This window comes from Apiospora kogelbergensis (genome assembly GCF_038363985.1).
Source record: "Apiospora kogelbergensis strain CBS 113332 chromosome Unknown utg000005l_segment0_segment0, whole genome shotgun sequence".
Classification (NCBI taxonomy): Eukaryota; Fungi; Ascomycota; class Sordariomycetes; order Amphisphaeriales; family Apiosporaceae; genus Apiospora; species Apiospora kogelbergensis.
Window position 1 is genome coordinate 1,903,584 of NW_027117422.1, and position 14,835 is coordinate 1,918,418.

The window sequence follows — 14,835 nt, forward strand, 5'->3', positions numbered from 1 at the left end:
TCGCTTGGTCAATCAACGGCGGACTGAGCGTTCTACCCAGGCTTGTAACATGGCAATCGTATTCTGGTGGTGACACGCTTCGGGACGGGCCGGATATATCCGCCCGGGCCGGTCTGATGAAAACCGTTACGCTTACCGAATGGGCGGGTCGGGTTCGAAATTTCCATACTATTCTGGCGTGCCCCTGGCTAGCTGCCTCGCATCCTGCGCTCCCCGCAGCACTTTTCCGAATGCAAGCAAGAGTCAGTGAAGGTCGTTTATGACTCGGTGATCCTACCTTCAATCGTATACGTTAATCCAAAGAAAAGTTGGGCGTCGCATTTTTGCTGCAGGTGTCATCCGATAAATACCCCCTTCCCGCCACCGCTAATACTACATACATAGCATCGAATCGAACAAGAGCTGATCTGGTAGCGATCTCGCCCCAATTGGGAACGGCTCGTTGCTGAACAACACGAGAATTGCAAGTACGTTAGGTAAAACGGCTTGATCCACGACTAGACGGGTAATGAGGCCGGGAGCCGAGAGGGGCCAGACCGTGCGATGCCAGGAAAGCAATGACTTCCGCGGTGCCTGTGCCTGGGAACTGTGGGACGTTCTCCTCCGTAATAGAGTTTGCGCGACTCATGCGTCGTGAATACGCCAGAGGGTCGGTCCCTTTTTCACCAGTTGATCACCAGAGGAATCCCAGAGAAATCCCAGAGAAATCCCAGAGAAATCCCAGAGGAATCCCAGAGTGGCACTGCTTCCATTGGACACAACAAACGCCGGCCGAGACAGGGTCGCATTGCCGTTAAGATAGAGTTTGACTCTGCATAACTCCGGGTCTTGGGCTGCAACAACTTGGCGAGCTACAAACGAGTACTGGTCCTTTACGTCGACCCCCTGCAAGCGAAAAGATGGAGAGTTGATGAACGGTATTCGGATGCGTATTGTTGTTCGGCCTTCTTCTCCGTATAACTCGTAGTTAAGATGCAGATGTTACCTGGAAGAGAGGCGGTGGTGACATAATAACAATATAGATCCTACACGCCACGTCTATGTAGAGTCCCACGAGCATTAACTTCCTCCGGTTGCATTCGACGAAACATACGCTCATCCCCTGGACCAAGTCTAGTCTGTGACGTTCGTTTCGAGATAAAAAGATAAGTAGGTAATACACGGCTCTTGGCGGCTATAGCCGTGTATTTCTCCGTTGTTGTGATTCTCGTCGGATTGGTAATTGATACCATGCTGCTTACTTGGTCTTTGGGTTGCTTCGGAATACTGTAGTTCTTGCTATCTCACCATTGGTTCCTGACTGCTGGATCCCCTATTCCTGGTTCGCTGTCTGCTGGGTCTCTGACTTCTGGGTCCCTCGCTGTCGGGTCCGTCTAGATAGCTTTGAGCTCCAGCCGTTGATTCCTTGGCAGTTGATCCCTGATCTGTTCTCTGGCTCATTGATTAACAGGCAACTTAAATACCCTCAGTAGTTTGCTCACGAAGGGTCTTGATTTGACTTTGAATGCAATACACTCTCGCCTCTCACGAAAGGATATACATTGCAGTCATCATGGCCCCCATAGTTTCCGAGGTAAGAAGATATCCAGGACCCTCCTGGATTCTCCTAGCTGACTTGAGATTCATATAGGCTGATAATGCCAGAATCCGCGACACTCTGTCGTATTTTGTCGACGGCGTGACTGGTGGCGCCAAGATAGACGAGAATGCCCTCACAGCGCTCAACATCGACAAGTTGCGGGCCGAGGTGATATCTCGGCTGGCGTCGACTAGTCTCCGCGACCACATGGACGTCCTTACGGCCAAGAACCAGCTCAACAACGCGTGCAACGTGGCAGCCGACTTTGCCAACGCCCAGGGGTTCGAGTACCAGGTCGTGTACGCCATGCTGACCATCATGTTCTTCCACGCTGATGACATCCTGGACGACAAGCCCGACGTCATCAAGAGCCTGCAGCGCAACCTGGCGACGGGTAAGCCCTTTGGGGATCCCATACTCGACTGGTTCGCGCGAGAGCTGGGGCCGCAGCTCTGGGATCACTTCGACCCCATCGTAGCCAACATGATTCTCGTGGCCTGCTATGACTTTATAAACGGCACCCACGTCGAGAACTCGATGCGGGACACGGCTGTGCACGCCCAGGCCGAGCGGTTCCCCGACTGGCTGCGCTTCAAGACGGGACTGTCGCCCATGTACTCTCTGATAGCCTTGGCGCGGCCCGACGACCATACCCGTCCGAGCGCCGACGGGTTCTGCCGCTACGTGCAGACGGTGCCCGAGGTCGTCATCTTCACCAACGCCGTCAACGACGTCATCTCCTTCTACAAGGAGCTGCTGGCCGGCGAAAAGGGCAACTACATCGACCAGCGCGCCGAGAAGGACCGCGTCGACGTCATCACGGCGCTGCGCACCCTCGCTGAGGAAGGCGTCGCGGCTTACGAGCGTATCCGCGCCATGCTCGCCGACGCGCCTGAGTACCGCGCCAACTTCGAGGCTTACGCGCGCGGCATCACCCACTTCCACACGGCGTGCCCGCGCTATCGCCTCCGGGAGCTGTTTGGGCAAACTTCACAAAACGAGACGAATGGCAAAGTCAACGGGGCCAACGGAGCTAATGGACATAGCTGAAGAGTATCTCCTGAGTTCCATGTGACGTTTGAGGGCGCCAGGAGAAGTATACACATATTTCACGCCTTTTAACGTATCAAATTTTGAAAATGTGCACAAACAATTGAGCGATAGATCTTTGTTCACAGTCAATCATTTACATAGCTTTCTGAGCACCTGGAGATAGTTCGCAGGTGTTAGTTTATTGGCTATAATTAGAGTTATAGATCCCCTATTGGCATTCAGTCTTGCCACCAACATTATCAACTCCGTTAAAACAACCCTTTACAGAACAGGCAGAATGCTATGGAATCTCTAAGTGACCTATGGATGGAAAGGAAACCTCAGAATCAGGCCTTGGTGAATTAGTTCAAGGGTCGATCTATCACATTGTACAGCCGTCTCTTGGCGGTAATGTATTTCCTGTCTGCATTTGGTGTTGGTAGCAATCGCTATACCACCCAAACATCATTAATTTCTTTCTAGCTATCAAGCGCCACGATTATACTCTACCACAGCTGCAGCGAACCCTTTCAAACACGGTCACATACCTTACGAGCCAACAATCTTATCTGAGGCCATTGCCTTTGGAGTATGACGAAGAGTACGAGAAGCAGCATCGGGAGCATCTAGTGGACCTCCGCGCGTACGAAGATATATGCGAAAGAAACATGCTCAATAACGGGTTGGGATACCTCGTCGAAAGGGAGAAGACCGAGCCAACGCAATAGGTTTTAACCGAAGCATAGCGTACGGATCCGTCTTATCCAGTTTCTTATGCGTCTGTATCACAATTTGAGAACAGCACGAAAGAATTTCTCCTTGAAATCTTCTTTTCCCACCCACTGTCATTTCCACTCTCTTCCTTGAACTTTGGCTCCTTTGGAGACCTAAACCGGCGGCATGGCGAGCATGGCCATTGGTACCTGACCCGCGATGAAGTTCTGGGCTTGACAGACCTGGCGTCCAAGATATTTCAGTATAATGCCTGTAAGCAATCCACGCCTGCGCAGGTTCTCAAGCACCAATGGTTCGAGGATGAAGCCAAGGAGGTAGAAGATGAAGGCACGGAGACGGAATACAATGAATACAGCAGCTGAAGTAATGATCAAAGATCATGTCACATGGAATTCCGATGCCAGCTAGGATTTCTTCATGATTAAATAATCAGTATATTAACGCCGAGTGAGAGGTCGTATTCTAGTACTGGAGCGTTTTCAGATCAAGAGGATAGTCGTTGATTAGCGATAATGGGTATAATAGAAGAGATTTCCCCGGAAGTTCTCACTATCTCTATTACCCTTGCTCCATCATGCCCTTCAGCTGAAGCCTGCCCTAAACCGCTTATTTACTCTACGAAACTCATTTGAGCTTGACGCTCCCTTTTGAGACAATATATATATATATATATATATATATAATTGCATTGAAGCTGCACCCATATCGAGTATAAGTATAAGTCCCCTCGCGTAAGAGGCTCTCCGCCATGCCAGCAGAAGTTTATAACAAAAGACAAAGCACAGCAGACATCTTTATCCTCATATTCTACCGAGTTACTAAGTGTCATATAGACCATGCCGACTTGTCACAAGTGCCACGAGAATAGCCTGGTCTTCAAGACCTCCGAACAGCCCGGTACTTTGGGCAGGAGAGGTTGGCCATCGCGAACGGATTATGCTCGCTGCAGGGGAGCATCTCTTCCGTTAGAGCGAACACGGATCGGGATGTCATTACAATGAGTTTCCCAAGACCGCTCAAGGCGCATAAGTTATATATATGTACTAGATTGGGGGTATAAGAGCCATAGGGGTGAGGTTCTTGGTGTTGGGAATGACTGAGATTCAATCCCATAAGTGAAATTGTTGATTAACCAGCGTGACGTTTTATTTGCCATATTATTTTTATATCTCTTTTAACATGCCATTCACTTCTTTGGGCACCTTTCTCGGTTCATATTACATTAGCCATAGTAGCAACAATGCACCCTGAGCCCCTTTTTACTCCTCCGCCAAGTCCGACACTCATAGCTTGGCATCCCCCTTGATCACATCTCGAAGCAGCTTCAGCCCCTCTACCGCAAAACGCACCATATTCGCCTCCCGGTCCCCACCCAGCCCCGTCTCGACCTCGCGCGTGAAGCAGCCCTTGTCGCAGTCAACCGCGAGCGCCACGTACCCAGGCGTCCGGTTCCGCGACGCGCCGCCCGTGGGCCCCGCAGTCCCGCTCTCGGCGATGACGTAGGTGACGTCGGTGCCCGCCTGGATCTGCTCGCCGTCCCCGCCCTCGCCCAAGTCGGCGCGCACGTGGCGCGCGAGCCGCGCCACGATGTCGGGCGTCGGTCCCGCGTACGACTTGACGCTCTCGCGGGTCCAGCCCGCGTACCGCAGCCGCGACACCAAGGTGTATAGCGTCAGTCCGCCGCGGTAGTAGCCCGAGGCTCCCGGCGTCGAGATGAGCGAGGCGGAGACGAGTCCGCCAGCGGCCGTCTCGGCGACGGCAACGGACTCGCCGCGTGACTGAAGCAGATCCGTAACTTCGGCGAGGACAGCCCGAATTTCCTCAGGCGGGAAAGCGCTTCCCGATTTTGAGGCAGAAGTTGAAGAAGCCATCTGGGATATCTGCAATATGGTGCTGTGTCGTGTAAAAGATAGGTTGAGATGATTAGGAAATCATAGAGTGGGGATGGGTTGGGTTAAATACAGGTTAGACCTCGAATCAATGCAATGCTAGTACTTTGACTCAAGGGCCTCGAGTGGAATTTCGAGAATTTCGTTCGAAGAAACAATGGTGGATGTGGGAGCTGTAGAGTGCACGTCTATACTGAATTCCTTGGTTTTGATCAAGTGACGTGAACGATGCCCGTAGTGGGGGGCGGGCGATTTGTAATGTCACCAGTTGTTGTCCTCCACCATATCCGGGGTCCCCGATGGCAAGGTATGTAGTACAAGGCTCTCATGTCACCCTTGGAGCTGCAACCTTTGTTCGATATGTTAGCGGGGCTGATCAGGGGTTTGTTTCTCCAACTCTTATGTTGCTTCCAGTGAAGTCAAATTCCTTGAGAAGAGAGCACTGGGTGACAGAATCTGCACCATCATAGAAACCGCCCATTTTGACGAGAATTTGTTCATGATTCTGATACACAGGGAAATGCCTTGTATTGACATCTCCGTATATACATGTATTGTACAGTGCACCCAGGTCATACAGCCTATAGCTTATCCCAGAGCTTCGTGTCCTCCTTCTTCGCCGCGGCCTTCTTGGCCTTCTTCTTGAGCTTGCTCGGCGGCACCCTGAAGAACAAACTGGGCGACTCGCCGGGCTGCAGCTTATGGCTCAGGTAACCTCGATGCGCGGGGTCACGGTAGTACTCGACGTCCCATCGGCTCGTCGGGTCAGGCAGTCGGTAGAAGAAACCGCCCGTTCGCACCTTCTCCAGCACGGGCTGCACGTGCTCGGGGCCGTAGGGCAACGGCAGGTCTGTGTTCATACTCTTGCCTTGTACGAGGCGCTTGATAGACTGCTTGGTGTAGTATCTTGTGACAATCTTTCCGCCGGCCTTCTCGATAGCGTCGATGGCCGAGGCCGAGGCTCGCGACACAATGATGTCGATGGGCTGCTTCAATACGTCGGCACCACGGCCGAGAATCTTGATGCCGTCCTTGATCGTGCCGATCAGATTCGATTGGATGAGCTCTTTCGGGGTGATTTGTTGGGTGGGGTCGATGCGACCGGCATCTATCCAGTCTTGCAGCTTGTCGAGGTTGACCTCAGACATGACGGGTGCCCGACTACAGCATCATCAGTACACACATTCGCATACGATTCGGCTCAATGTCAGGAAACGGCATAACCTACAGATTCTCAAAGCCCAGCTGTCCCTTCTGGCGGATCAGAGGGGTTTGACCACCCTGGAACCACGGGTTGACTTTTCCATGCTGCTTCTGACCATTGTGACCACGACCAGACGTCTTGCCCTTTCCGGCGGAGGGACCACGACCGACACGGATGCGCTTGTTGTATGCGTCTCGGTTGTCTCGCAGATCGGCCAGAATCGAGGCGCTACGGGTCTGGATCGCCAAACCATTGAAGAGGCTGCTCAGGGAGCTGACATTGTTGGCGTCGAGGGGGCTCCGGCAGCATTGCGCAGCCAAGCGCGCCGGTATCCGAGGAGGCATCGTACGTCGTCGTCGTCCTTGGGTGAGGAGGTTGATGATCGTCCTCGTTGCAACTCTTCCAGTCCCAAAGATTGTTCCAACAATTTTAGAGGGCCCGAGCGCCCGAGCTTCGAGAAGGCCAGCCCGCAGTACGGGGTACGTACACTAGCATACGCCACAATGAAGGGAAGCTCAGCCACACGATTCACTTTCATTTGGAGGGCCATCAGATGTCATGGACACGACAACCACCTTCTCAACCAGGAATACCCACGATGCGTGAGGCTTGTCCCGCGAAACAGAGCTGATAACGAAATATACACCAGCGAGAACACCTTCTAGTAGTAGAGTCTACAGTACACTCATTCCATTTACACCCTGCATATTTGCTCGTGTGGATCAGAGACTTCGTTGTTTCATACCATGACTGTCAGTCTCGATGCCGACACTTTCGCTGCCCTCTGTGAAGCCCACCGTCTTGGCGACTGTTTTTATCTACTCTTCCAAAGACACGTCGCCATAGTCTCCAACAGACCTTCGCTGGAATCGTCAAGAGATCGGGCTTCATCATGTTTACCCGCCCCCAGTTTGTTGCCCATATGCCAGATCATCCCGAGTTTGCGCTGCGTGTACTGCAACTTATCTCCTCTGGTTTCACAAGCTCTAACTAACAATTGAAACGACGATTCCCTGAAGTTTGTGCATATTGCCATCGTGTTCCTAAGCCCCCTACCCATTTTGCCTTTGCTGAAGGGGCAGATGGCAGCTCCTGGGCCAAGGCTTTATGCACCAGCTGTTGGAAACTCGATAAAATAGAAGAAGAATGTGATCTGATGAAGTATGGTGAGCTGGACGAGGATATGGGCTAGGCGCAGGGGTTATATCAGAAACAAGAAGTAAATAGTTGGAGCGTGCAATCATCCTTTCAACAGGGTACTCCTTTCGACTCGAAAAGCTACCACCTGCACTCACTCTCTCGGGTTTGAAAGAAAACATCAACTTATCTGGACTCATGTCTGCATTGTTCCCATCGAGAAGCTATTCTAGCAATGTTTACAAAAGACGTTGCGTTCGGATAGAGTGATGTGACTGGTTAATCGATTTTTTTCCATCACGAACTTAATAATAGGGTCAACAGACCCGAGTATTGCTTATAGACGTCCTGATCACCGTCGACGCCAGCCACTTATCGGCCACCATCGACAGGTATGGCAAGAGTCTGCTTACAAATTGCTTCCTAGCTAGTAGAGGCACGAAGCGGCGGACTCACTGACGTCAGAGTACTGAATGACCTATCTCACTAATCGCCTTTTGGATTTACCCAAATCTTGTATCTTTCCGAGGTTCGTTCGGGAGAAGGAACCCCCGACTCTGCATGAAACTAGTCCCTGCACCCCCACCCTCGGCAAAGGGCTCACTTCCCCAAGGTTCTCCCGACTTCACCGGCTGCACTCCGGGTGTTCCCCCGGTGACTGTCCTCTGACCATGGGAACTTATATAAGGCACAGTGAGGGGACTGGGGGAGACAATCAGTAATCCAACGTTCAGAGCCGTCCTGCCAAGTTCCAGTTCAAGCGTCAACTCGACGTACACAATCTGCCCCTCACCAGCCCCTTAACAATCGGAATAGGAGAGAAAAGAGAAAGAGAACACAACAAGAGCAAGTCAAGATGTTTTACGAACCAGGCAAGACCCCGCACAACCTCCCACACGACCCTTTCAAGGCGTGCGTGGTGCCGCGGCCCATCGGCTGGATCTCGACCGTGAGTCCGGACGGCAAGTCGCACAATCTGGCGCCGTACTCGCAGTTCAACAACCTGACGTTCGACCCGCCTTACGTCATGTTCAGCGCGAACCAGGTCTCGCCCACGGAGCGCAAAGACACGGTGCGCAACGCCGAGGCCACGGGCAAGTTCGGCTGGAGCCTGGCGACCTGGGACCTGCGCGACAAGGTCTCGGCGACGGCCGAGCAGGTCGCGTACGGCGTCGACGAGTTCGAGCGCGCGGGGCTCGAGAAGGTCTTTTCAACCACCCTGCCGGGCGACGTCGCGGATGACGACGATGATTCGGCGGCGGGCAACCCCGTTCCGCTGGTCGCCGCCTCGCCCGTCCGCTTCGAGTGCGTCTACCACACCACACTTCGCCTGCCGGGCAACCCGCCCGTGGGCTCCGTCGACATCGTCATCGGCCGCGTCGTGGGCGTCCACATCGCCGACGAGGTGCTGACCGACGGCAAGCTCGACGTCCGCAAGACGCAGCCCATCGCGCGCTGTGGCTACTACGAGTACGCCGTCGTGCGCGAGACGTTTGAGATGACCGTCCCCGGCCTGAGCGAGGAGCTGCACGCCGGGCTGGAGGGGAGCACGCAGCGCTTCAAGGCACTAGACAAGACGAAGAAAGGAAAGGAGAAGACAGGCGAGTTAGAGGAGAGCGCAATATAGAACCGTATAGCTATTTGGTTTTGTATACATTGTTCTATAGGGGTAGAGCTCATACATGTTGTGCTATAACAGTGATTATACTGCTATAATGATACCTACCTCGTACATCGGCGGCTTTTAATATTACAAGTCGAGGTACAACTACGAAATTTACTTGTTTCCCGGGCTATGTGGGCAATGCACACTGCGCCAGACTGAAGCGACCTGAGAAACTCATAATTGGTGACGACCAAGGCAGAGTATATTGATAGCAGGTAACTGTTTATCCTGTAATCAGACAATCTCTGCTTGCTTTAGTTGCCCGGTTTTGTCTCATAGTCACGTTCATTGTCGTAGTCTCGTCCATTCCCGCCCTCGGTGCTATCTTCGCTACTTCCTCCCCGATGAGCATGGTCACCACCGCTTTTGTCCTGGTCCTTTCCCTTCTTTCCCTCCTTCTTTCCCCCTTCTTTCCCCCTCTTTCCCCCTTTTTCTCCTTCCTGCTGCTTGATGTGGTGTTACCCATATCGTTATAGTTTATTCGGGAAACGTTCTGTAGATAGCTTCAGGTCTTTGGTCGCTTGTTATGTTGTTTTGAAGCAAGTCTTCAGAGACATGACTGAAGGAAGAAACGGACCCCTATTTATAGAACACCTTGTTCTGCGTATCGATGCGGCAAACTGTTTTACATTACCTTCCAGTGCTTTGATTGTCGTTTTCTATGATTCGTTTTTGTAGCTTATCCAAGGGAATCGATGCTTCATATTCCTCTCTTGCTTGCTCTTGTTTGCCCTTATTTGCCCTTGTTTGCCTCGCAGCCGGCGCCCATAACTGCCCCATAGCATTCCGCTGTCACTGTGTTGGCTCGAGTCATTACCAAACTTGCACCGGGTCCCCCAGCATCCTAACTTACAAAACATTCAAATCATGACAGAACCAACCAAAGCTGTGTGAAATTACGACATAACATTGACTACACATTTCATGAAGGCAAACAGCTTTGGGTGATAAGTCGACTTGCTCCGCTGCATCCAACAGGGGCTACCAGGCTTAGTTGGCCACCTCTTTCGGTGAGAATTTATTGGCGAATCATACCCCTGTCTGGCCCGAATCTTGTATTCTAGGCAGCTTGCTATTGCTCAAGATCTGCTGATATCCTTCTGATGACATGTAGCAAGGTAAAAGGGTCCGGTCTATATCTCCACCCTCCATACGCAATGCTAGACCAATTGGGAAGAATGCTTATTTCTGACCCTCCGCACTTTGCATGCGTTGTTAAGGACTAGGCAGCTCTCAAGGTCCAATCAGCGTCCATTGATCGGCAATAACCCTGCTCTTTGGGCGCCATGGTTGGTTGGCATGTACAGTCATCGACCGAAGGGCTGTGTCCCTTGACCGAGTATCCCTGCTCAGAATGTAAATGCTGGAGGGGGCTCGAGAAGGGTGTGTATGTACCAAGCGCGTGGAAGCCTGCAGGTTGGCCAATCTTGTATGGCTCGGAGCCACGAGTAACCATTTGCTACTGGCTGCCATCATGCAGGTTTACTATCAAGCCTCAGTACATGACGCAACATAGTAGGCAGAGTGTGTGCATGTGTTTAATCTGACATAATCAGCGTATGAGGCAGAGACATATTTCTAAAAGCTTACACAGACGTAAGCTGCATGCCATGTCTTATAAAGGTCGCCCTGCCGTCTAGGGAGGATACGAACAAAGAATGCTTCTACCAGTATTAAACCTGCCTCCCCTACCTCTCATCTCTTCTAAATCATACCAGAGCAGCAACCATGACTGCCACTTCAACTGAGAATACTACCAACGGCGATGACAAGCCCCAGGAGGCTCTAGGCCAGAGGTGTGAGTTCAAGGCCTATCGTGAGGTACTCCAGCCCGATGGCCAGCCTTCGGTCAAGGCAATGGAGGATCCTTTCGAGGATCACACCGGCCGTGACCAGGACAGCCCATATGCCATCGTGGTCCGCCAGATCATCGACCCCAAGAAGCCCGTGAATACAAAGCTGTTGATCAACTCGCCGCATATCCTTGCAGCGTTCCGCGACGTCATCGAATGCTACACTATGGTTCCCTCGGACTTCAAATCGCCCGTGGAGCTCGAGTCCCCCTTCAAGATGCTCACACATCATTGGGCCGAGTTGGACGACTACCGTCGCTCGGTTCAAGACACCCCAGCCGGTCCGCACATGAATCTCTTGTTCGAGTTCATGGGGCATGAGGTGGCCCCCGTCCGCGATAGGGCGGCTCGTATGCTCGAGAACGGCCAGATCGCCTTTGAAAACGCCTGGGTCCCCTTCCAGCCAGGGGATCTCCTCTACTCGGAAGTGGGCGGTCGCCCCTGGCTTTTGCTTTGTGAGAAGACGGCGTACGAGGAAGACAAGGAAGCCGGGCCTTACTTTGAAGTCAAGTGCACCTACTGCGACCACAACGGCACCTTCGCCGGAGAGTCCACAAAGACATTCCAGATGAGCCAGAAGAAACTCTTCCCCGCCAACAATCCGATCGATATCACGGACCTCCCCGTCTACCCCTTATCGCTCGCCGATTGCAAGGAAGGCCTCCGGGACCGGCTAAAGGAGCGCGGGGAGAGGTTCCTGTCGCTAGTCGATCGCTCCACCATGGCGTACACGGGTGCGGCCCAGTTCCTGCAGGACCCCCCTACAGCTGGTATGATCCGTCTCCGTGCAAATGGGGCGGGGTCTGGCTGCCCTACACGGAGGCGGGTCGCGTCGTGCTGGACCGCAAGACGTTCCGCGAGGAGCACGCCCTGGCAAAGGCACCGGTGCGGGCCGGGACGGTGGACCCGATGCTGTGCCCGCCGCAGACACAGGGATACTCCCTCTCCAAGAAGTGCTGGTGCCAGTTCTACGTCGACAGCGTCAGCGAGGTGGCGTGGCAAGCCGACGCATGGGACAGTCTCATCCTCGGGGGTAAGGAGAAGCTCGTGCTCCGCAGTCTGGTCACGTCGCACCAATACTCGAACCAGGCTCGAGATCAAATGCTTCAGAAGGGCAAGGGTCTGGTTATGCTGTTACATGGGGCTCCTGGATCTGGTAAGCGGTCCTCTTTGCATCACTAAATGCCCATCCTCGAGCTGAAAAGGCGTTCATTCGTACGATCGTCTCGATGGGAAATGCTGACCATGACCAACATAGGTAAGACACTGACGGCCGAGATTGCGGCGGAAGGGACCAAAAGGCACTCTTAATGACCTCTGTCGGCGAGCTCAACAAGAACAACTAGTACGTACCAGCATCCCATCTGCAAGCACGGGAAACATCCTCTGCAACGGAATTGGCTAAAGTTTACTCGTAGCACTGTATTATTCGAGCGAGAGCTGAAGAAGATATTGCAATATGCCACGACCTGGAAAGCCATCGTGCTTCTCGACGAAGCCGACGTGTTTCTCGAAGCAAGGGAGGATAGCAAAAACCCCGACAGGAACTCCCTCGTAGCCAGTAAGATTGCCTACCTCCTCGACTAACAGACACCCCTGAGTGTCCTTGTGAGTGATAATATGTCTAACCGCCAATGACTCAGTCTTCCTCAAGGAGCTCGAGTACTTCAGCGGCATCGTGTTCCTGACGACGAATCGGGTCGAGTCCTTCGACAAGGCCATGAAGTCGCGCATCCACCTATCGCTCGGCTATCATCCGCCCGAGCCGGAGGTGCGGCGTCGCCTCTGGACGCTGTGTCTGCAGAGGGTTCCCGCCGGGGAGAGCGATATCACCCTGAACAAGGTTGGTCATGACGAGTCTTTGGAACTCCTAGTGGCGTCGGCACTCAACGGGCGTGAGATCTCCAACGCCGTCAACACGGCGCGGACCATCGCGCGATTCGAGGAGAGACGGCTGCAGTGGAAGCACATCAGGACGGTCCTCGACGTTCGCAGCGCATTCGATGTCAAGGTTGAAGGTGGGATGGCTCAGTAGGTGCATGATACTAGTGTCCAATCATGGTTTAGGGATGTTTGTCGAGACAAGCGTGAGGGGGCAGGTAGTGCGAGTCAGGAGACACCTTGTAGATCTCCCTCCTCCTCCCAGGACCTCTCCGGGATGGGGTTCCGGATGCATTCAATGGGAGCAGGGGGTTACAGACCAATACTTCATTGGCCCTTCACGAATCACTTAGCGCGTAATCGATGACCGAGCACTGTCCCACGAATCCATGCACCATGATTTGGCGGAATAAGTAGCCCCGACTCTACTGCCGATGCTGTGGCCGACGCTGTGCGTCCATCACCGGGATCCTCAATGATAATAACTCCGACAGCAGTCCTACATGGCTCTGCTGCTGGACTCTGTGGCCACGACGTGAAACAAGGGCGATGTATAGTCAACTTCTGGGAAACCAAGACGATAACGCCGACGAGTGCCACATTTCTCCGCATCAGCGTGGCATTGGCTGCGTCCGGTGTTGGAGAATCCCGCATACTTACGGGGTAACGGCAAGGGCTACGGGAGCTTAAATCCTCCCCCTCCTTATACCTGACCTGGGGGCCAACTCATCACCCCCATCTCACATGACGCCGACGATGCTATAAAAGGACATCTTTCCGAGCTGATCAAGGTTCGCCAATGGGTTTCCCTTCACTTCCGGCATGTATTCACTACCACGATCCTTGCTCACACCATCTAGATACACCATCTTTCAGTACACGATTCAACGACAACAACACTTCGTCCAAGCGTGCTTGAGCTCTAGGGCCCTTCTTGGCAGCTTGACATCAACCAAATTCTATTCGGCTCCATCATCATCATCATCACTTCCCAACCACATCCCCCAACCTTGAGGAGTCTCAAGCCACTCGACTTTGCCAACATGCCGCATGCAAATAGCCCAACACCTACCACCGCGGAGTTTACTCCGTCGGAGTATCCCCCTTCCCCTCGGGTCTGCCCACGGTCGAGCTCGAGACCATCTCGCTCTCAAGCTGCTAGCCCGCGACGCCGCGGAGCAAGCGCGCGTCTTCGAGGTCTGTAAGGGCCGCGGCTTCTTCTACCTGGACCTAGAAGATGGCCAGCCCGCCGCCGGCGAGACCCTGCTCCGGGGCGCCGACGCCATTGCGCGCACGGGCGAGCGCACCTTTGCCCTGCCGACCGACGAGAAGATGGGCTACCTGATGGGCGCCGCCGTGGGTGCCGCCGCCAACGCGCCCCGGCAGCTGTTCGGGTACAAGCAGGTCGGCGCGACGCTCGCCAACAAGGCCACGGGCGTGCGCGACACGGCCGAGTTCTTCAACGTGGCCAAGGACGACATGACGTCCCCCGCCGCAGACCCGGCCGACATGCCCCGCCGCGGCGCCAGCTGGCCGTCCGCCATCCTCGAGCAGCGCGAGCTGTTCGCGGGCTACATGCGCGCGGCGCACGGCGTGGGCATGCTGATTCTGGGACTGCTGGTCGACAAGCTCGGCGTGAAGCCTGAGGAGATTTGGAATCGACATCGGATCGGGGAGCTCGCGGGCGACCACGTTCGCATCACCCGAGGGCCGCCGCGGGATAAGGAAGAGATGCCGGAGATCCAGACGCCTAGTCATACCGACTTTGGAACGCGAGTCATCCTTCCCCCTTTTCTTCTCTCTTTTATTTCTCTCCCTCGCTGAAAGTGGTCTTCGTACCAAATGATTGGCAAGGCTAA

At 53.7% G+C, this 14,835-nt stretch overlaps 6 protein-coding genes across 6 annotated transcripts; 4 read left to right on the top strand and 2 right to left on the bottom strand.

The window, feature by feature from the left end:
• Nucleotides 1–1,552: 1,552 nt before the first annotated feature.
• On the top strand, nucleotides 1,553–2,629 carry PG998_007214 (isoprenoid synthase domain-containing protein; the record flags this gene model as incomplete). The annotated part of the gene is made up of 2 exons (XM_066874030.1): nucleotides 1,553–1,573; nucleotides 1,631–2,629. 2 exons carry the CDS (start codon nucleotides 1,553–1,555, stop codon nucleotides 2,627–2,629), a joined length of 1,020 nt encoding a protein of 339 aa, XP_066729975.1.
• Nucleotides 2,630–4,629: 2,000 nt separating this feature from the next.
• Nucleotides 4,630–5,217, bottom strand: PG998_007215 (competence/damage-inducible CinA family protein; the record flags this gene model as incomplete). The annotated part of the gene is made up of 1 exon (XM_066874031.1): nucleotides 4,630–5,217. One exon carries the CDS (start codon nucleotides 5,215–5,217, stop codon nucleotides 4,630–4,632), a length of 588 nt encoding a protein of 195 aa, XP_066729976.1.
• Nucleotides 5,218–5,816: 599 nt separating this feature from the next.
• Nucleotides 5,817–6,783, bottom strand: PG998_007216 (mitochondrial 54S ribosomal protein uL15m; the record flags this gene model as incomplete). The annotated part of the gene is made up of 2 exons (XM_066874032.1): nucleotides 5,817–6,396; nucleotides 6,464–6,783. 2 exons carry the CDS (start codon nucleotides 6,781–6,783, stop codon nucleotides 5,817–5,819), a joined length of 900 nt encoding a protein of 299 aa, XP_066729977.1.
• A 1,649-nt stretch (nucleotides 6,784–8,432) lies between these two features.
• PG998_007217 (uncharacterized protein) lies at nucleotides 8,433–9,203 on the top strand (the record flags this gene model as incomplete). The annotated part of the gene is made up of 1 exon (XM_066874033.1): nucleotides 8,433–9,203. The coding sequence occupies one exon, from the start codon at nucleotides 8,433–8,435 to the stop codon at nucleotides 9,201–9,203; it is 771 nt and encodes a 256-aa protein (XP_066729978.1).
• A 1,767-nt stretch (nucleotides 9,204–10,970) lies between these two features.
• Nucleotides 10,971–13,130, top strand: PG998_007218 (uncharacterized protein; the record flags this gene model as incomplete). The annotated part of the gene is made up of 5 exons (XM_066874034.1): nucleotides 10,971–11,788; nucleotides 11,863–12,251; nucleotides 12,374–12,440; nucleotides 12,514–12,656; nucleotides 12,739–13,130. The coding sequence occupies 5 exons, from the start codon at nucleotides 10,971–10,973 to the stop codon at nucleotides 13,128–13,130; spliced, it is 1,809 nt and encodes a 602-aa protein (XP_066729979.1).
• Nucleotides 13,131–14,026: 896 nt separating this feature from the next.
• On the top strand, nucleotides 14,027–14,800 carry PG998_007219 (Clavaminate synthase-like protein; the record flags this gene model as incomplete). The annotated part of the gene is made up of 1 exon (XM_066874035.1): nucleotides 14,027–14,800. One exon carries the CDS (start codon nucleotides 14,027–14,029, stop codon nucleotides 14,798–14,800), a length of 774 nt encoding a protein of 257 aa, XP_066729980.1.
• Between the last annotated feature and the right edge of the window lie 35 nt (nucleotides 14,801–14,835).